Source organism: Perognathus longimembris, chromosome 11 (genome assembly GCF_023159225.1).
Source record: "Perognathus longimembris pacificus isolate PPM17 chromosome 11, ASM2315922v1, whole genome shotgun sequence".
NCBI lineage: Eukaryota > Metazoa > Chordata > Mammalia > Rodentia > Heteromyidae > Perognathus > Perognathus longimembris.
Genome location: NC_063171.1, coordinates 6,356,573 through 6,378,360, shown reverse-complemented (window position 1 = coordinate 6,378,360; position 21,788 = coordinate 6,356,573). Strand labels below are relative to the sequence as shown.

The window sequence follows — 21,788 nt, the reverse complement described above, 5'->3', positions numbered from 1 at the left end:
GAAATGACATCAGGCATAGCTTTCTGTGAAAGTATCAATGGAGTATAAAATTTCTATGGTGTCTCCTTCCTCTGGCCATTCACTAAGATAATGACAACTGTGGAAAAAAAGAAATACAGAATGGGCCCATGACTATGGTGTGATATGATCTGTGCAGCCTGGCCAGGCTAGGACTCTCAGATTGGAGTTACAATGTACGGGAAGACAAGCACAAAGATGGCTGGGGCAGGGGTTTTCCCTTGTGGTCAGTGCTTCTGTCAACTTCCATGGTTCCTGTGGCTATTGTGTAATCTGTCCTCCTCTTGAGGTCCTCCTCTGTCTCGTCTCTGGCTTTCACCTGGGTAGGCTTGGCTAATCTGTTTCACTGTGCTCTTTCCTTGCTGTGTGCCATTTGTTTCTTTTTTGTTACTTCCAGTGTGTTTTCATTCTCCTGAGATCCTGATATTCTTTGTATTTGTTATTCTCAGCCCTATTAGTAAAATTTATGCAAAGTATGAGGCCCTAGGCAGCCACAGAATGTGCCATAGGCATGTGGAACACAGTCTAAACCAAAGGGAGGCATAGACCTAAGCCTGCATGCTCAACACATGGCCCAGCACAGGCCTGTCTGTAGTTGGGTTTTGTGTTTTGCCAGTCTGTTCAGAGCTTACCATCTTTTCCATGTGCTCAGAAAGCATGGTTATGCCCATGCTTTCTGACCTCCCCAGCCCTGCCTGCTAGATTCACAAAAGGTGTGAAGAATGAAGAGGCCAAAGAAGGGGCCACAGCTATTCTGCAATGTGAGCTGAGCAAAGAGGCCCCTGTGGAGTGGAAAAAAGGAATGAAGTCCCTTAGATCTGGTGACAGATACAGCCTCATACAGGATGGGACCACATGTGAGCTACAGATCTGTGGCCTGGTTGTGGCAGATGCTGGGGAATACTCCTGTGAGTGTGGGCAAGAGAGGACCTCAGCCATACTGACCGTCAGGGGTAAAGATGATATTTGTGTTCATGGACCTGTGGCTTGATGTCTTCACATTGACTCCATCACTGTCTTCTACCTTGACATGTGGCACAGCTCCTGTGGAGAAGTGTTACTGTCTGTTCTCACCTCCAGCATTCTCTGGGCATTTCTTGCCTCTTGTATTCCTTACCCAAATGTCCTCATTCTCATGTCATCTCATCACTGTCTCTGTTCCTTCCAGCTACATGCTTTCTTCACTGTCCATTAGTTCATTGGTTTATGCTGTGGTATTTAGCAGTGTGTGTGTCTCTTTGTGATTTCATTTCTGTGCAGAGACTTCCAGTAGCTTCTTCTTCTCAGTGCCTATTTGCTTTTCCCAGCCTTGCCTGCCAGATTCATAGAAGACTTGAAAAGCCAAGATACCATCGAAGGTGCCACCGTCATGCTTAGGTGTGAACTGACCAAGGAGGCTCCTGTGAAGTGGAAGAAGGGGTCTGAAACCCTTAGAGATGGGGAAAGATACAGCTTGAAGCAGGATGGAGCCGTGTGTGAGCTGCAGATCTGTGGCCTGGCCATGACAGATGCTGGGGAGTACTCTTGCATGGCTGGGCAGGAGAGGACCTCAGCCATACTGACTGTCCAGGGTAAAGCCATGTGGTGCCAAGTAGATCCATGTTCTAGTGTTTATGTTTAAGTATTGATGTGCTGCTCACTCAATGTTTCCTTCATTTGTTTGTGTTACTGTCTTTCCATAACTGCTAGGAGTCCCAATTATCTGGGCCATTATATGAACCAGGATAAATCATATCTGTAGCCATCTTTCTACCTCTGTGCACTATGGTTTTCTACTATTGTCCTCGTAGATTCTATGTCTTGTTCTTATTCTTGTCATGTCCTAACTGCCAGAGATCCACAGAGCATCTGGCCATACATACCAGACTCATTTACTTTACAAGGATGGAAGTGGACACAGAATCATGGACCTATACTAAGGGAAGACAAAATCTATAGGAAGTCCATAGCATACCCAGCACCTTGCCCACAACTACTGGATTTTGTGTCTGCTCTGTACTGTATATACCTTATCTTCTTCATTTGCTCAGAGTATGATACAGCTATGTCTTCTGACTCCCTCAGCATTGCCCACCAAATTCACAAAGGGTCTGAAGAATGAGGAGGTCACAGAAGGGGCTAGAGCCACACTTCAGTGTGTGCTGAACAAAGAAGCCCCAGTGGAGTGGAAGAAGGGAACAAAGACCCTGAGAGATGGGGAAAGATACAGCCTGAGGCAAGATGGGACTGTGTGTGAGCTGGAGATCCAGAGTCTGGCCATGACAGATGCTGGGGAATACTCCTGTATGTGTGGGCAGGAAAAGACCTCAGCCACGCTGACCATCAGGGGTAAAGACCATCCATGTGTGACCACATGAGCCTATGGCATGTTGTCTACATGTTGTGTCTCAGCTATACTGCTGCCTGTACATGTAGCAAGCTTTATGGACCCAGTGGCAATTTGTCCTGTAACCAGAGTCCTCTCAGCATCTGTCAACTTTTTCCTTGCCCAGGGCATGTTCTCATGTTCCTGTCCAGCTCACCACCCTCCGTCTATTATGCCTCTTTGGTTATATGCCCTGATCATCTGCATGTTCCATCATATGTTCACATCATGGTCCCTCTACAGTAGTGTGTGGCATCTGGTGTATTTCATGTCTGTGCAAAAGTCCTTCTGGGAGTTCCATGTTCTCAGTGGCTGTTTGGCCCCTTCCAGCCCTGCCTGCCAAATTCATAGAAGACTTAAGAAGCCAAGAGGCCACAGAAGGGGCCACAGCCACACTGTGCTGTGTATTGAGCAAGGCAGCCCCTGTGGAGTGGAGGAAGGGGTCTGAGACCCTGAGAGATGGGGAAAGGCTCACCCTGAGGCAAGATGGAGCTGTGTGTGAGCTGCAGATCTGTGGCCTGGCTGTGGAAGATGCTGGAGAGTATTCCTGCTTGTGTGGACAGGAGAAGACTTCAGCCAAGTTGACCATCAGGGGTAAAGACCATCCATGTGTGACCACATGAGCCTGTGGCTTGTTGTCTACATGTTGTCTCAGCAATACTTTCTGCCTGTACATGTGTCACAGCTGTGGCATCCCTGTGACCATCTGTCCTGTAGCCAGAGTCCTCTCAGCATCTCTCACCTTCCTTCCCCTTGCCCAGGAGATGTTCTTGTGCTCATATCCATTTCTTCAGCTTTCTCTGTCCTTCGAGGAACATTTGCCTCCCTTGCCATCTGTGCCTTCATTTGCCTGTTCATGTCATGGTCCTTTGTTTCTGTGACTCAGAGGATCACACATGTGAGACAGAGTCTTTCAAACAGTCCCATGGTTTCTGTTTGCTCTTCCTAGCCCTACCTGCCAGATTTGTAAAAGACATGAGAAACCAAGAGGCCATGGAAGGGTCCATTGCCACACTGAGCTGTGAGCTAAGCAAGGTGTCAGCTGTGGAGTGGAGGAAGGGAAAAGAGGTCCTAAAAGATGGGGGAAGATACAGCCTGAGGCAGAATGGAGCTGTGTGTGAGCTGAAGATCCATGACCTGGCTGTGGCTGATGCTGGGGAGTACTCCTGTGTGTGTGGCCAGGAGATCACTTCAGCTACTTTGTCCATGATAAAGATTTGTGAACATGTGACTTGTTTGGGTTTTTCTTGCTCAAGGCTAGCACTCTGCCACTTGAGCCACAGCGCCACTTCTAGGCACTTTCTATACATGTGGTGCTGGGGAATCGAACCCAGGGCTTCATGTATATGAGGCAAGCACTCTTGCCACTAGGCCATATTCCCAGCCCAACATTTTTTTTAATTTTTAATTTTTTTTGCCAGTCCTGGGCCTTGGACTCGACCTGAGCACTGTCCTTGGCCTCTTGTTTGGGTTTTTCTTCTTGTTTACTGCCTGGTCCCAGCCAGCAGTGTACCTGTTCCCTAAAACTGTTCCTTTTTCTCCTTACCTTATGTCTATTTCTCTATTCTCTCTGGGTATTTTCACAGAACTGGCCAGTATCACCCTTCATCTGAGTCTTAGCATACCATTCTCCTCTCCCCTCCCTTTTCCTCCTTCCTCCTGCTCACCTCAACTCTCCACATTCTCTGCCCTCCTCTCCCCTCACCTCCCTAACCTTCCCCTTCCTTCTTCTCTTCAATACTCTCTTCCTTTCTCTTCTCTTTTTCTCTGATGCTTACAGAAGTGAAGTGAGAGCTTGCTTCTTGTCTCTAATTCCCAGTGTGTCCATGTAGCATGCTTGCCATACCTCAGAGTCTTAGGTGCATGAGGAACAGAGACCTACCTGGATCTAAGGGACACAGCTCTGCCTTCAAATCTGAGGGACTCGGCTTTTTCCTGAGGTCTGAGGGATGCAGCCCTGTCCTGGGGTCAAAGGGAGAAGTTCCTAGCCTGAGGCCTAGGAAGAACAGTCACAGTCCAAGGGTCTGACATGGTCCTAAATTAACTGCATGCCTGGGCTTTTGTGTTTTCTGGGTGGACTAAAGAGAATGCCACTCCCATCCCCTTTCCTGCCAAGACCCTGAGGACACAGCCCTGTGGCAGGGCTGCAGAGTGTGGCAAACATCAGAAAACCAGAGTCATATCTTGTACCCCCTGCTAGCATCTCTACCATCTTACTTATCTGTGAAACCCACCCAGATCCTTATCCTTCACCCTTCCCCAACCAATCCTGATACAGCAGGTCCTATGGAGGTAGGTCCAGGTACTGCAGGGATGCCTGGCCCTCACCCTGTTCACCTGTGTATTGGGATACTTGGATCTGGGTCTTGAACGGACTCTGCCTGATGGGATCCTCCCTACCTTCCCACAGCCCCACAGGTGGTGTTCCAGGAACCACTGCAGAGCCTGCAGGTGGAAGAGGGTTCAAAAACCAGGCTGAGGTGCAAGCTGTCGACACCTAATACTGCTGTGGTCTGGAGCAAGGGTGGCCTGGAGCTGCAGGCCGATGATCGCCGGGAGCCACGGCAGCAGGGATGTGTTGTGGAGTTGGTACTGAGGGATGTGCGCCGCGAGGATGCCGGCGAATACAGCTGTACCTGTGGCTCCCAGGCCACAAGCGCCACACTCACAGTCACAGGTAGATATCCAAGGCTGACCCACCTCTTCGGGTGGCTGGGATGGGGTGGGTATGGTTTGCATGCTGACCCTCGCTGCTTTGGCCCCATCTCTGGGGTTCCATCAAAGAAAACTGAGCTCAGTGAAGCAGGGTTGAAGCAGCCCCTAGGCTTAACCCCTGTCCTCAAAGTTCCTCCTCTGACCATCTCCTTACGTTCCTTCATTTTGTACCTGCCCAACGTCCTCATCTTCATATGCTCTCTGCTCCCTGGCACAATTCTGCTCTATATGCTTCTCGAGTTTCTCCTTGTGGTTGGGCTTTCTGGTCCTCCCTCCCCATCCCCAGTCCTTTCTCTGTTGGTAGCTGTGGCTCTGAGGTCCTCCATCTATGTCCCATTGCCATTCCTGTGTACTCTTTTCCACAGGCTTTCAGACTCTCTTGTAGCTGTGCTGGTGTGGTAGCCCCTCCCCTCCCCCTCACGGTTCAATTCTTTCCTATGGCTGTGCCCTGCCTCTCTGACTATGGATCTGCCTGGTGTGGCTTCTCTAGTGCACCCCTGTGTTCCTTCACTTTTTTAGCTACTCAGGGGCCTACTCTCATGCTGTCCCTCCAACCTTGCAGCTGCACCTGTTAGGTTCCTCCAGGAGCTGCAGGCCCAGGAGGTGGATGAGGGGACCACAGCACACCTGTATTGCGAGCTGAGCCAGGCGGGCGGGAGTGTGGAATGGCGCAAGGGATCCCTGCAGCTCTTCCCATGTGCCAAGTACCAGATGGTGCAGGAGGGCAGGGTTGTTGAGCTGCTGGTGTCTGAGGTGGAACAGGAGGATGCAGGTGACTACACCTGTGACACAGGCCATGTGCAGAGTACAGCCAGGCTCTTGGTCCTAGGTGAGTGGTCTGTGATTCCAAGTTCCCCAGCTCTTCCTACCCCATGGAAGGGTAAGGGGCCTGGCTCAGCAGAAAAGAGCTGTGGCTCTAAGTGTCCTTTTCTGGCCTGCCAGCCCCCAAGCCCAAGTTCAAGACTGGCTTGCAGAGTGCAGAGCAGGAGGCAGGTGGCGTGGCCCGGCTGTTTTGCCAGCTGAATGAGGCCGAGCTGGGGGCATCAGTGCAGTGGCTCAAGGAGGGCATGGAGCTTCATGTTGGCCCCAAGTATGAGATGCGGTGCCAAGAGGCCACTTGTGAACTGCTGATCCATGGACTGGAAGCAAAAGACACTGGCGAGTATGCCTGTGTGGTGGGTGGCCAGAAAACCTTGGCCTCCCTCAGAATCAAAGGTAAGCCAACAGACCTCCCAGAAGGGAGACTGAGCCCTCCCTACTACACCCACTCCCCTGTTGCTCCCCTGGGGAGTACTCCTGGCTATGCCAGCTGCAGCCCACAGGGTTGATCAAGCCTTCCTTGGGTTACAGCTTTCCTCATTGCTGCACCACCTCCCATGCCACTCTTCCAAGAGAAGGGCTACCCTGCTTCCTGTCCCCTTCCCCCCCACTGATCTGGCAGGTGGGGTAGCCCAGTCTGGAAAACCCTCTCTGAGTCCCTCCTGGCTCCTCTAGAAATTCTTTCTTCCCTGTCACTCTAGAAGGTCTAGTCAGGATAGGCATGGCAGCAGTGTTGGGATAAACAGGGAATCCACTGTCCTGCAAACAGTTGCCCCTACTTTGGGGGGAGGCAGGTGCTCCAAGCTCAGTTACTGCGTTTGTGAGCCTACTAAGTGACATGCCATGGGAAGATGAAGAAGAGTGGCCAGGAAGGCTTCCTGAAGGAGAGGGCATGGGGATTTCAGCCCAAGTTGGTAAAGAGACTTCCTTCACACCTCTCCTCAGAGCCTGAGGTGACCATTGTACGGGGACTGGTCGATGCAGAGGTGCAGGCCGATCAAGATGTGGAGTTCAGCTGTGAGTTATCACAAGCTGGGGTCATGGATGTGCAGTGGCGCCTCCAGGGCCTGCCACTGCAGAGCAATGAGGTGACAGAGGTGGCTGTTTTGGATGGCTGCATCCACACACTCCAGCTGAAGGGTGTGACACCTGAAGATGCTGGCACTGTCTCCTTCCACGTGGGGAACCACTCATCCTCTGCTCAGCTCACTGTCCGAGGTAGCTGGCTTGGGTGGGCCTCACCTAAGGGGTGAATTCCACATCAGGCCTGGTCTGAAGACAGAGACAGATAGCAAGGTTTCCTTTGGGGATAGGATGCTGGCAGGGAGATAGAACTATGCTCGTGATTTCTAGGTTGTTCTTGGCTGAGTGGATAACTCAGGCTGGTTGGGAGGTGTTTGGAGGCTCCCAGAGGTTCATACAGTATTAAAGCACAAGTCCTTGCCTTATGGTCCTCAGGAGGTGGCAGACTGTGAAACTCTGAACCCTTTGATTATCTCCAGCATCTCCATGGGTTAGAGCCCGGTTGTGCTCTCTGCCTAGAGTTGGATCAGTGAGCAGATAACATGCCCCCATCTGTTTTTCTTCAGAAATTGGGGGATATGTGATGGGGGAGGAACCCTGAGTCCTAGAAGCTGTACTGAATGAGGGCATATCTCAGACACAGGCTGATGTCCATGCCTCCCCTGTACCCAGCCCCTGAAGTTACCATCCTGGAGCCTCTACAGGACCTGCAGCTCAGCGAAGGCCAAGATGCCCACTTTCGATGTCGACTGTCCAGAGCCCTAGGCCAGGATGCCCGCTGGACTTTAGGAGGAGTGCCCTTACAGGCCAATGAGATGAACGACATCACTGTGGAGCAGGGCACACTGCACTTACTTACCCTGCACAAGGTGGGCTTCTGTGACTGGTCTCTACTTAGACTTGAAGGTTCCAAGCCCACTGGAGATGCCCCTCTACCAGAGGATCAGGATGGGGAAGTGATGAGCCCTTGTCACTGGGGATTGGTAAGATGAATTAGCTCTTTCTGGTCAGGATGGGGCTGCCAGCACTGAGCATCTTCCTATCTGTGTCCTCAGGTGACCCTTGAGGATGCAGGAACCATCACTTTCCAAGTGGGCTCATGTAGCTCAGAAGCCCAGCTGAAGGTTGCAGGTAAGCAGCCCCTTCCCACACCTAGCCTGGGATGCCTGTTCTCCTATGCTGAGCATCTACCCACTGGCAAAAAATCAAGACTTGCAATAGTGATTTTGCCTTGGAATTGCAATTTTCTGAGTTCTATTCACTAAGATCATGGACTAGATAGGTCTCTGGGGTAGGCTGGCAGACTTCTCCATAAGAAATCGTAGGTTGTGGAATGTCTCAGGCTAAAATTATTAATAGACACTTGCACAATCAATGGCTCAAAGATATGGATGAAACTGTGTATACATGACACTGTGTGGATTTGGCTATAGTATATGTAGCCCTAGAACACAAACAGGCTTTTAGGAAAATTCATCTTTAATTTTGCCTTGCCCCCAAATTAATCAGTCCTGAGGATTTGGGACCAGACAGAAAGAACCTATGTTCATTGGGGTATGGAATAGAGGTGTGGAATGTGCTTCAGTGCTGCTCTAGGCCATGTATCCCCAGCCTGAGAGAGTTGATTCATGTATGGACACCTCCCTGTGGCCTTGGGGGAGGTCCTAGGCAAGAATGCATAAATGGGTATCCAAGCAGGTATGATGGCCAGACTTGGAAACTGGTGCTAGAGAAGAGAATGAGATGATACTGACAGCAAGAAGGGAAGGTGGTTAGATATTCATATGGGGAAGTCAGTCAAGGTACATATTGAGGGCTTATGTGGAGTGTAAATGGGGAAGAACCTGGAGAGGTTCCTAAGGAGGGCTTACTCGGGTGGGCATGAGGCTTTCTCTGCCAAGCATTTTTCTGATGGGTACTATTACCTCTGCAAAAGGCCCCTGCACACCCCTCTGGCTCTTGCCCATGGGATAGAGACACCTGGATTTAGCCAACTGTGGATAATTTCTCTTTTCATGAAGAAGTTCCTAGGATTGCATATGGCAAGTGCTGAGAAAGAAGCACAGGGTGGGGGAGGGGAGGCATATCTTCCTGTCCTGTTCCAGGCAGCAAGTGGTAAAAGAGACCTTTTGTCTTGTCCTTCTCTCTGGTGTAGCGAATGGAAGGGAGAGGTCAGCTATGTGGTCACCAGTGGCCTAGGAGTGCTCTCAGCTCCTCTATGTGCTATGGCTATCCTAAGTGGCCATCCAAGAAGTGGGCGGGAGGCAAGAGGACAGAGAGGAGAGCACAGGGCAGGCAATAGCCATGCAAACATATCGGAAGTCTCCTGAGCCCTGTGTGGTAGATCCATTATTAGGGCCCCAGAGGCCTAAGGCTGAAGAGGCTTGGAAGAATCAGAGCAAAGTGTCATTTTGGAAGAAGTGTATACCTCAACACCCTAAGAGATGTAGGGTGAGGCTGACCCCCACCATCTTGGAGCAGCAGGCTCTGAGATACCTCCTTATATTCACACCCAATGCCAGACAGAGCTTCAACCATGGTTCAACGCATGTCCCTTCTGCTTTCTGAGAAGGCATGCAGATTCATTGGCCACCTGTGGGTGAAGCTAGAGGTGCTCTGAAGGAGTGTTTGGGGAAGCGTGTTGGTGAGCAGGGGTCATGCCTGGGCCTGAGCCACTTTTCACAGGATCACTGAGGGTGACCTTTGTATTTTCCTCTGTGGTTAGAGCCAGGTAGCTGGCTAGGGTGGATTTCTAGACCCCAGGAAAAGACCATCCTTCCATGGCTGGTGCTTGGTCCAGTAGACCTTCAAGCCAGTAAATCCCAAGACTGTTCTAGCATATCCCACTTGGAACACCAATTCTAGAGAAAATATCCTTGTTGATTTTCTCCTATCCTCTCACAGAACAAAATAATTGCCTTGAACATTGACTCTGTGTGTGTGTGTGTGTGTGTGTGTATGTATGTATGTGTGTGTGCTTCCTCACATACTAAGCATGACTTAATTCAATTTTGAAACTATCTAGAATTGGCACAGACTGTAAATTAACACTACTTCCCAACTTCAGATGCCAATTGCAAATGTCAGCTTGATATCTGCACTTCTAAGTGGTTCTCACTAATCCTCATGTTTGATCATTTTTCTAGGACAGCTTACCTAAGTTAGTGAAGTAGTTAGTGTTACTAGTTTATTACAGAAGAGACCATCCAGGAATAGCCATATAGAAGAGTAACATAAGGCAAGACAAGGGAGAGTGAGTATGGAGCTCCCTCCCTGAGTCCCTCCCTCTCTGGGTGTACCACCCTCCCAGCACCTCCACAGGGCTAATAATCTTGATCTCGACAAATCTATTTAAGAGAGTTTATTTTATGGAGATGAATCTCTAGCCTTCCTGCTTTCTCAATAGCTGATGAATAAGTATGGATGTTCCAGACTTCTTATCAGTTGGTGACTACCTGAAACTACCTAGAGTGATCAGAGTCCCTCATTAGCATTACTTTGTATATGGTCAAAGGAGCTTGTTATAAATAACAACAGTCTAATCATCCAGGGAATTCTGAGAGTGTTAGGAGTTATGTTCCAGGAACTGGGAACAAAAACCAAACTTGCTATTATAACACTCATGCACCAATGATCTCCAGGGTGGTTCCCACTTGATAGACTACAGGGCACCCCAGCCCGGCACTCCTTCTCGCCCTCTTACACAGAGGCAGCACTATGCCTGGTACGAGGCTTGCAGAATGTGGATGTCTTCGCTGGGGAGATGGCCACGTTCTCCTGTGAGGTGTCTCGTATGGTTGGGACAGAGGCCCGCTGGTGGCTGGATGGCACCCTGCTGCAGGACAGTCCCCAGAGCACCATAGCTGTGCATGAAGGGACCCTTCACTCTCTCACCCTCTCGGGCCTAGGGGTGGCCGACTCAGGCACCATCACCTTCCGCATGGGGCCCCTGGTCTCCATGGCCAAGTTGTTGGTCAAAGGTATTGGCCAATGGTGACCACTTGTGCTGGTGCTTCTGACCTTGCTATGCCTGCATGCTTCCTGCAGGCTCCTGGGGAACAGGGGAGGGTCAAATATTGGCCTCTAGGGAACATTTCTCTGTGCTTTCTGTCTACCCAGGGCAGCCCCAGGTGGGCATACTTCCTGAATGGGAAATTAGGCTCAGGGAGCCATTCAGCTGGAGGCTGCCCCATGCCCATGTCATGGGTGTAGCCTGTGTATGCTACTCACATGGCCACCACCATGGTGGCTGCACATCTCTAGCCAGAGGTCAGTTCCTTGAAGGAGTTTTCCTGAGCTCCTGGGCCCCTTCTCAGGCCCTCGCCTGGTCTGTCCACACTTGTATAAACTTGCTGTTTGGACAGAGCAAAATGCCATGGGCCCCACTTAGCTCCTTCATTTGATGTCTTTGCTGACTGGCCTTCTGTGAGCTCTCATAGAAAAAATGGATGACTGAGGTAACAGTCATTTATTGAGTAGATTTTCAACAAATAGAGATGGGCATTTTGATGGGAGACAGCAAAGTCCCTGGAGAGAGGCAGTCCAAACTGTGGCTCTGGACTCTGCGCCAGAGACTCAGGGCATAGCAGGAGTGTTGAAGATGAGCTGTGTGTGCTTCCCTTGGGCCCCAAGGGCCTAGTCTGGACAGACATCCAGCTTGACAACACCATCAACCATGAATGGGGGCAAAGTATATCAGATGTGGATCGCTCTGAGCTGCCATGATGGGTCCCACTTCCTGGCCATGCCAGTAGCCATTGATAAGTCATTGCCTACCAAAGCTAAGCTTTCAGCTGCTAAAGCCACTAACATTAACAGCAGAGAGTGGGTGGGTATGGTTGTTTGTCCCAGGGGCTGAAGCATGTCTGGCATGTTGGCTGACAGATCCCACGGTGGAGGTGGTCAGTGCCATGCAAGACCTGACAGTGGAGGAGGGTGGCTCAGCCGAGCTCCTCTGCCAATACTCACGGCCTGTGCAGGCCACATGGAAGATGGACGAGCGGGAGGTTCACGCAGATGGGCACCGAGTCATCATAGAGCAGGACTGGACCGTGGCCAGGCTGACCTTCAGGCCAGCCCTGCCCAGTGACAGTGGCATCTATTCTTGTGAGGCTGCGGGCACCCGTGTGGTGGCACTGCTCCAAGTGCAAGGTGAGGCTACCTGGCTGGCAGCCCCAAGCCCAGAACATCCATGGTGTGCCTTTGTTCATGTAGTCTTAGGGAATGGCAAGCTGTGGCATCCATCTTGGTAATTTAGGTGCTGTACAGGGGCATGATCCAGGAGATAGCAAAGCTACCCCACTATGCATTTAGGTTAGGGCACAACCAGTTACAAGTTTATGGCTTCTGTGAGAAACAGTGAGTGACAATTAACAAAGAGGAGAGAGATCAAGGGGTATGGATTCTGAAGGTTCCTAGTTGATGCGGTATGAAGAGAGTTCCAGAAACCCTGTTAGGTCTAGTTGTGCTGTTTGGGATATGAGGAAAGGGTGTGGAGTCCAAAGCCTGATGCCCCATGCCACATGGAGTTGAGAACATTTGGGCAGTTTGTGAGTTTTTAAGTCTGGTGAACACCTGTTAAGGGTCTCATCTGTGAGACTGGGAGCCCAGAAAGATTATGCTGCCTCCACATGGTCACCAGGGTGGCATTTTGCTTGACCCTTTGTAGTTTTGAGGACTTTTTCAAGAGAGAGTGGTGAGGAACTCCCAGACTCACCTGTACCCTAAACCCCTCCCCACCTGCCTTCTCCCCACAGCCAAGAACACAGTGGTTCGGGGCTTGGAGAATGTGGACACACTCGAGGGTGGTGAGGCACTGTTTGAGTGCCACTTGTCTAAGCCAGAGGTGGCTGCCCACACCTGGCTGCTGGATGATGAACCTGTGCATACCTCAGAAAATGTGGAAGTGGTCTACTTTGAGAATGGCCTGCGACACCTGCTGCTGCTCAAAAACTTGAAGCCACAGGATAGTTGCCGGGTGACCTTCTTGGCTGGGGACGTGGTCACATCTGCGTTCCTTACTGTCAGAGGTAACTATGCTTTCCTGATGCAGGATGGAGAGGTAGGGCGAGACTTCCCACAGGAAGCTAAGTCCTAGCAAGGGTGGTTGAGGAGAGTGTAGCCTCTGAGATCTCTTCCACCCAAACCCATGCTCTGTGGGGTGAAAAGATGTTGATCTCTGAGATCTTTTGTGCCCACACCAAGCAAGAGACTACACTACTTGCTGAGTAAGACAGAAAGGCTTGGGTCTGGGATGGGAGCGGCATATAGTTAGGAATCATCCATCTTGTGGAGAGACAAGATCCCAGGGGCTGGTATAGGACTGGTGTGCCAATGAGTGAGGAGGTGCCTTTGAGACCCCTTCCTAAGGCCTGCCAGCCTAGGAGAGCTGAGGAGTGGGTTTTCACCTTGAATACTACTCACACAGATGACTCAACCCCTTCAAGTCTGTGAGGGATCTGGGGAAGAGGGCCTCTAACAACCCCTCCTACGGGCGAGAGGACTAGAGGTCCTCTGTCTGGCTGCTTTGAAGGAGAGAATGTGTATATTTTAAGCCTTTCTGTGTGAGGTTTTGCTGGGTGGGGAGAATTGGCTGAAAGGTGTTTTGAGACCTCTCCAACTGGAGGCTGGATGTAGGGGAGGCGCGGTAGAGGTCAGAGGTCTCATGTTTCCCCTCCAGAACCTTCCCCTTGTATTTATTTACCTGTCCACCTTCACAGGATGGCGTTTAGAGGTCACAGAGCCCCTGAAAGATGTAACAGTACGAGCTGGTGCACAGGCCACCTTTACCTGTACGCTCAGTGAGGTGGTGCCTGTGGGGGAGGCAACCTGGTACATCAATGAGGCTGTGGTCCAGCAGGACAACACTACCTGGAAAGTCACTGCCGATGGCAGCCAGCACACCTTACTGCTATGTAGTGCTCAGCCCCATCATGCTGGGGAGGTGACCTTTGCTGCCCGCGATGCTGTGGTTTCTGCAAGACTTTCTGTGCTGAGTGAGTGTTTGACAGGGCTCCATCCCCTGCAAGTTGGGTTCGGACAAGTCTCCTGCAGATCTCTGGGATGGATGACCATCCAGAACTGCATCCTGTGTGGGTCAGTTGGACCCAGCGAGTGGAGATGGTGGTGCTGTGTCATGTTCCTCCCTTCTCAGGCCGCTGGTCTAAGAGGGTTGCTGACTAAAGCTGTGTGTGTCAGAGCTGGTTATGGAGGCTAGGGGCCCCAGAGATCTTGCCCTACTCTCCCTACTTTTTGCCCAGAGAAGATCCAAGCCCAAGTGAGTTCAGAAGGCAGAAGGAATGAGGCTCTCCAGTCCTTACACTGCTGAGGGCTCTCAGTGGACCTCATCCTGAGTGGGCTGTGGGTATAAAGTCTCACTGAGATGCCCAGACCCACTAGCTCATGAGTGGGGTGGCTCTGTATCATCTCCCCGAGACAGACTGGGAAACTGGGTATAATGGTACACAAAACTCAGGGAAAGTGGCCTCCCCCAGTGTCTGTGGCATGTCCAGTACCAGACCCTAGTAGCTGTTGGAGGGGCTGCAGGCCACAGTGTGTATGCTTACCTTCTCCCTCCCTTTCAGGCCTCCCTGACCCCCCAGAGGATGCTGAGGTGGTGGGTCGAAGTGGTCGCTCCGTGACCCTGTCCTGGGTGGCTCCCACAAGTGATGGTGGTGGCGGTCTATGTGGCTATCGGGTAGAGATGAAGGAGGGTTCAACAGGCCAGTGGTGTTTATGCCATGAGCTGGTGCCTGGGCCAGAGTGTGTTGTAGATGGCCTGGCCCCTGGGGAGACCTATCGTTTCCGTGTGGCAGCTGTGGGACCAGCAGGTATTGGGGAGCCTGTGCACCTGCCCCAAATGGTCAAGTTGGGTAAGTCACTGCCCTGGGTCCAGATCTGGGAGAGGAGCTGGAGGGAGGGAGCCTGTGTGGTGGGGCCTGGACTGTGAAGTCCACCCTGGCTGATGTGGCCTGACCACTGTCTATGGTGCTGTTCCCCAGCAGAACCCACAGAACCTGTACCTCCCCCACCTCCAGCTCCTGAGAGGCGTCAGGTGGTGGCTGGTGAAGATGTCTGTCTCGAGTTAGAGGTAGCAACTGAAGCTGGTGAGGTTGTCTGGTACAAGGGGACAGAGCGCATCCAGCCCAGTGGGCACTTCGAGGTCCTCTCTCAGGGTCGGCGGCAGACACTAGTGATCAAGGGATTTAAACCAGAAGACCAGGGCGAGTACTGCTGTGGCCCTGCCCAGGGCTCAGTCTCCACCAAGGTTTCCACATTCCAGGGTATGACCCCGGCTGGGGTGGAAAGCCCTGGGGCATGGGAACATGTCTGGCCTGTCCTTCCTCCTCATCAGTGCTTTGGAAGAAGAGCTGAGGGTACTCTGACACCCCATGTGAGACATGGTGGAAGAATAAGACTGAGTCAGGAAATGAGACAGATCTCATATTACTGCCTTAGGCCAGCCTCCCCACCCCTGAGCAGGGTACAGACCTGAGCTTTCCAGTGCTGCCCGCCGCCCCCCCCCCAAGTTCTTGAACCTTGTATGCCTGCAGCTCTCTTCCTTGAATCCTGAGGTTTCCTCTCCTTGTGCTTTGAACCTCCTTCACTCTGAGCACTCCTGTTCTCTTAGTCTGCTCTTTGCTTTGAGGAACTCCTGCAGGCTTATGTCCTGCTTGCTCTCTGATGGCACCCCTGCACTCTTAGCATCCCTGTATTTTGACCTTATGCTCTGAGTCCTCTTCAGAGCTCCATTCACACTGAGAGTACCTTAGACACCCCTTGCTCTCATAGCCCCCATCCCCTCTCCGCTCCCCTAGACCTTATGTTGAGTCCTTCCTCCAGCTCAGTCCCTGAGACTCCTCTCTGTTCCTCATTCACTATGCTGTGAACCACTCCTGTAACTCTAGCCTCATTTTCTACTCTGAGTCCAACTTGCACTTTACATACCTCCCTTTCCTGAATCCTTTCTGTGTTCTGAGGTTCTTCCCCCTTTCTGAGTGGCACCCTACCTCTGAGTACCACCTTATACCAATCTGTCTTTTCCCTACTCTCTTAGCCTGGCCCTAGTGCATTCATGTGCATGAATCTCCTCCTTATGTTCCTCCTTGAATTAATATGGGCTCCTATCTCAGCAGCAAGGGCCAGGAAGGAATGAAATAATCCCAGTTTGACTTTGCAGTCATTTCTGCTCTGACCACCATGTGCCCTGTGTGGGTGGACTGAGGAGAAGCTGATGTGGGCTAAACCTGCAAGCTTCTAAGGCCTTGTAAAATGACCTGGTGCCAGGTGGGGAGCAGAGGTCCAGCAAGGTGACCTACCATTTATCAGTGCAGATGGGTGTGATTTCACATTTCAGTACTATCCTGCTGACCAGTTTTATGCTTTCTTCAGTGGTGCTAACCCCAGGCTCTGGAGATGAGGGCCCTATGCAGCCTAGCCTGCCCCCTGAGGCAGCCCAGGAGGGTGACCTGCACCTGCTATGGGAGGCCCTGGCCCGGAAGCGTCGCATGAGCCGTGAGCCCACCCTGGACTCCATCAGTGAGCTGCCTGAGGAAGATAGCCGTGTGCAGCACCTGCGGCAGGAGGTGGAGGAAATGGCTCCTGACCTATCTGAGGGCTATTCCACAGCTGATGAGCTGGCACGCACTGGAGAGGCTGACCTGTCACATACCAGTTCTGATGATGAGTCCCGATCAGGCACCCCTTCCCTAGTTACCTACCTCAAGAAAGCTGGAAAGCCTGGGGCATCACCTCTAGCCAGCAAGGTAAGCTCCTTGCTTACCCAGCCCCTTTCAGTGAGCAGAGAGAAGCCTTGGCATCTTAGACCGTATTCATTCATGCACCCATAGTTAACCCATCAATGAATCTATCCATACATCTGCCATTCACATGCCTATCTGGGCATCATTTCCTTCCTACTACCCATTGGTCCATCTACCATGTTCCCAACCCATCTGTCTGTTCTTGTATCCATCTTCCCTTGCATCCATCTATTCATTGGTCCATTATATCTACCCACCATATTTCCATCTGCAACACTACCTGTTTATCCACCTGCACATCTAATATCTATTAATTTGTCCATTATCTACCATCTTTCCATACATCTACCATTTCTTCTGCACCTACTCACCTGTTTGACAACTTATCCATTGACCTATTCACCCACCTATACCCATTCACTGATCCATCTTATACTTATTTGCCAGTTTACTTATTTATCTTCTAATCTATTTGCCATACAGCCATCTTTGTATGCCCCATATATCTGTCCCTACCTATCATCTATCAACTCATTATCCATCACCCACTCATCCACTACTTTACCCATAATTTATCCACCATTCATTAATCCACCACTCCTATACTTGCTCACCTATTCATCTATTCACTGTCAAAAACTGTTTATCTACCTATTTACTCATCTGCCAACCCATCTACACATATGTCCATGCATACACCATTATCCATCCATGCACCTTCCACTCATCCATCCAACCTTCCATCTACCATTCATTTTTCATCTATCCATCTATTCACGTTTTGAATAGTCAAAAATGGCCTTTTTTGTGTGTTTCTTATAAGGCTGTTAATCCCCATGTGTATGAATGTATAAAGCTATTTCAGGGAGGTGGTCTTGCTTTGGGGTAGCAATAGAAGCTGGCAGGCATGTACCTCAAACTAGTGTGGTTGCCAGTAGGTGGGAGGCAGAATAGAGAGCTAGAGCAAGACCTGGCACTGGACCTTGATCCTATGTGTTACTGACTTGAGCTTTCATGCCTCACCATGACATCACATACTGTGCCTACAGATTGGGGCTCCAGCAGTTCCCTCTATGAAGCCACAGAAACATCAGGAGCAAGCAGCCACAGTGAACCTACCGGAGGGAGACTTGAGGGCTGAGGACCTGAGTGACCCCTCCATGGACAAGGCCGCTGTGAAGATCCAAGCTGCATTTAAGGGCTACAAGGTCCGAAAGGAGATGAAGCAGCAGGAAGGGCCTGTGTTCTCCCGCACATTTGGGGACACTGAGGCACAGGTGGGGGATGCCCTGCGGCTGGAATGTGTGGTGACCAGTAAGGCAGATGTGCGGGCCTGCTGGCTGAAAGATGGCATGGAGCTCACTGATGGGCGACACCACCATATTGATCAGCTTGGGGATGGCACCTGCTCTCTGCTGGTCACTGGTCTGGGCCCTGCAGATACTGGCCGCTACACCTGTAAGGTGAGCAACAAGTTTGGCCATGTGAGTCACAGTGCCTGTGTGGTAGTCAGCGGGACAGAGAGTGAAGCAGAGAGCTCCTCGGGGGGTGAGCTGGACGATGCCTTCCGCCGAGCTGCCAGGCGCCTGCACCGGCTCTTCCGCACCAAGGGCCCATCAGAGGTGTCAGATGAGGAGCTCTTCCTCAGTGCAGATGAGGGCACTGCAGAACCAGAGGAGCCTGCGGACTGGCAGACATACCATGAAGATGAACATTTCATCTGCATCCATTTTGAGGTGCTCACTGAAGCCCGCTGGGCAGTTACCCGCTTCCAGGAGATGTTTGCAACTATGGGCATTGGAGTAGAAATTGGCCTTGTGGAGCAAGGGCCCAGGGGGGTCGAGATGCGAATCAGCAAAGTAGCCTCTCTGCCTGCCCCTGCAGTGCCTCTGGAGCCTGTGCCCAAACTGCTGGCTTCTGATGCTGGTGAGTTCGCATGCTGCCTTGTTCAGGCTGACAGCCAGATCCAGAGATGGACTGGAGGAGGAGTGAGGCAGACAGCACAGAAGCAGCAGGGTGGCACTGGATTTCCTGTATTCCAGGATCAGCTGTTTGCAGAAGTAGCCCACTGAGCCATGAAAAGCCCTGGCTTTGAGATTAAATAGTACTGAGTATAAACCCCAGCTCTGCCTCTTGCTGTGTGCCTCAGGAATGCTATTTAGTCTCTTTGACCTTCAGTTTTCACATAGGCAAACAGGACTAGGAATACTTACTTTCCATTTTTGTTTGTTCCTTAAGGAGTGACTCGGAGACATAACTCATCTAAGATAGAAGAGTTCTGAGGTCCACTCTGCACAGTATTTTCTATCTAATCAACTAAAAATAATTAAAAATCCATTTCACTATTTACTTCTGTCTCTCCAGAATATTAGGAAAATATCACAAATGTCCCAAAAATCAAGTCTTGAAACTTCTGTCCAGTTTGGGGCAGTTGTGCCCCTAATAGGTCATTCATCTGCTCTTCCTGGACTCCTAAATCACACAGCTTTACCTCTTTTTATCCCCTACCCTTTCGGTTTCTCCATCCTTCTTGCTTCATGGTAGTATGGGAAGCAAACTTAGAGAATGAATATAGATACCTAGAAGGCAAGATTCAGGGTGGCCCTGAACACTCAGATGAACAGTTGCCCCAGATTTCTTGTCTGGTGGACACTTGTGAGTACAGGTGTGGTTGGCCCAACCTGGGCTAACTCACTGCGTGCTCTGCCTGTCTGTCCCAGCCCCAGTGTTCCTGACCCAGCTACAGAACCAAGAGGTACAGGATGGCTACCCTGTGAGCTTCGACTGTGTGGTCACTGGCCAGCCTGTGCCTAGTGTGCGCTGGTTCAAGGATGGGAAATTGCTGGAGGAGGATGACCACTACATGATCAACGAGGACCAGCAGGGTGGCCACCAGCTCATCATCACAGCTGTGGTGCCCACAGACATGGGTGTCTACCGCTGCCTGGCTGAGAACAGTGTGGGTGTCTCCTCTACCAAGGCTGAGCTCCGTGTGGACTGTGAGTACTGCTTTGTGGTGGGAGTCTCCTGAGGTGGGGGTCATCCTCATAGAGGATGGTTTGGAGGGATCTGGTCTCAGGCTAGGTAGATAGAAAATCTTGATGTGTTGTGGCTGGTGAAGAGGAGACTTTTCTAAGTGCTAGAGCCAAAATGAGAGCCCTTCTTAAGAACTATTAGGGTGAAGTGGCAGAGGGAACTCATGTCTGTCTGTTAGAGGTGTATCTTCTGGAAAGAGTCCCAGGAAGGTTTTGAAGTGGAGGTCATGAGTAGTGAGAGAAATGGGCAGGAAGGTTGACCCAGCCTTCCCTAACCACTCCACTGAGACTTTTCTTGGGAGACCTCAAATGGCTTCACTAGAAAACCTCTCAGGAGAAGTTTAGAGGTAACTAATGACTGATGCTATGGTATCATAAAAAATATGTGATCTTTATTCCAGATTCCTAATATAGAGACTGCAAATCCTTGGGATGTCTTAGGTACAGAACACAGCTTTCATTCTCATGGGGGTGATTCTTGAAGGTTTCCCAAGCAGCTTCAGGGTGGTGACCAGTAGCCAGTAAGATCAAATCTTGTTGAGAACCCTAAGCTTTCAGCCCCTATGTCCCATCCTACAGAGATGGCTATGTGCTGAACTTCTGTGGAAAATCATAAACTATGAGGTTCAAGGAACTTTGGGGTGGGTGATATAGAGGTGTCGAGAGGGGTACTCAGGAAGCTTTGTGCCTCTCCCTCATACCTTGCCTACATTTAGCTTTCTCTTCCATTTAGCTTTCACTGAGGTTTGTCCTTTGCAACAAACTAGCCCCAGGCCTCAGGCCTTCCCTGAGTTCTGTGAATCACTTGAGAAAATGATCAAACTTGAGAAGGAAGTGGGAAAAACCATAATTTATAGCTGGCCTGTTAGAAGCAGACTGGTCTCTCAGCCTGTGGGATCTGAATGGTGTCTCCAGGCAGACAGTGTCAAGACTGAATTAGACCGGAGGACACCAGTTAGTGTCTGTTGCTGCAGGATTGACTGCTGATGTGGAGAAATCCTTACACCTCTTGGGGTCACTGAAGTCTTCTAAGAGTGTTGGTTGTCATGGAAATAGACTTTTGCTTACACAAATGCCTTCTTAAATCATCTGCTCATTGAGTTATATTACTTCTCATGTTTCAGTTGTAAGGGTTCTTTACATGTTCATGATATTAAACCCTATCAAATATATGACTTTCACGTATTTTCTTATTCTGTCAATTTTTCTTTTTATTTTGTTGGTAGTATCTTTGAATGCGTAGAAGCTTTTGAGGTCATAAAGATCAACATTTACATTTTTCATAGTTTTTTAATAGTATCTCTTATATTCAGGTGTTTGATTTACTTGGAGGTAATTTTTGCACATGTGTGAAGTAAGGGCCTCTGTCCATTCTTTGTTTCTGTGACAAGGTCTCACTATAACCCAGTCTGGTGTCAAAGTCTTGATACTCCTGCTTCAATCTCCCAGGTGCTGGGATTACAGGTATGAACTACCATACCTGACCCAAGTTTACACTTTTATGTCCAATTGTTCAATTTGTTCACAGCTTCTAAATGTATGGGTTTATTTCTTAACTTAAGTCCTATTCCATTAATCTAACTGACTGTCATTATGTCTACCACATTTCTTGTAGTGAATTTAACATTGAAAATGACCTTTTCAGCTCTGTTTTAGCTCTAGACTATTTGGATATTTAGAGCTCTTTACATTTTCATATGCCTTTTAAAGTCAGCTTATCCATTTGCAAAGAAGGTCTCTACGTACTTTAAGGTTTCTTTTTTCATAACTGACTTTGAATAATTTGATTATTATGTTCTCTGGTGTATCCTCCTCCTCCTCCTCCTCCTCCTCCTCCTCCTCCTCCTCCTCCTCCTCCTCCTCCTCCTCCTCCTCCTCCTCCCCCTCCCCCTCCTCCTCCTCCCCCTCCTCCTCCCCTCCCCCTCCTCCTCCTCCCCCTCCTCCCCCTCCTCCTCCTCCTCCTCCTCCTCCTCCTCCTCCTCCTCCTCCTCCTCCTCCTCCTCTTTGCCAATTCTGGGGCTTGGACTCAGGGCCTGAGCACTGTCCCTGGCT

The 21,788-nt window shown here is 50.4% G+C and overlaps 1 protein-coding gene across 13 annotated transcripts in view; it reads left to right on the top strand.

The window, feature by feature from the left end:
- Positions 1–21,788, top strand: part of Obscn (obscurin, cytoskeletal calmodulin and titin-interacting RhoGEF) — a 141,294-nt gene that overhangs the window by 74,395 nt on the left and 45,111 nt on the right. For 4 of the 13 annotated variants that reach the window (XM_048356734.1, XM_048356727.1, XM_048356722.1 and 1 more), the window contains 18 exons: positions 1,326–1,589; positions 2,083–2,346; positions 2,714–2,977; positions 4,794–5,060; positions 5,661–5,927; positions 6,041–6,313; positions 6,863–7,135; positions 7,613–7,809; positions 7,996–8,071; positions 10,648–10,920; positions 11,825–12,091; positions 12,697–12,969; positions 13,660–13,935; positions 14,524–14,811; positions 14,941–15,222; positions 16,331–16,704; positions 17,751–18,627; positions 19,422–19,700. In XM_048356734.1, the coding sequence (XP_048212691.1) occupies positions 1,326–1,589; positions 2,083–2,346; positions 2,714–2,977; positions 4,794–5,060; positions 5,661–5,927; positions 6,041–6,313; positions 6,863–7,135; positions 7,613–7,809; positions 7,996–8,071; positions 10,648–10,920; positions 11,825–12,091; positions 12,697–12,969; positions 13,660–13,935; positions 14,524–14,811; positions 14,941–15,222; positions 16,331–16,704; positions 17,751–18,627; positions 19,422–19,700 (5,334 nt within the window). The remainder of the gene's footprint in view (positions 1–1,325; positions 1,590–2,082; positions 2,347–2,713; positions 2,978–4,793; positions 5,061–5,660; positions 5,928–6,040; positions 6,314–6,862; positions 7,136–7,612; positions 7,810–7,995; positions 8,072–10,647; positions 10,921–11,824; positions 12,092–12,696; positions 12,970–13,659; positions 13,936–14,523; positions 14,812–14,940; positions 15,223–16,330; positions 16,705–17,750; positions 18,628–19,421; positions 19,701–21,788) is intronic. The other 9 variants (XM_048356723.1, XM_048356725.1, XM_048356724.1 and 6 more) reach the window with 9 other exon arrangements.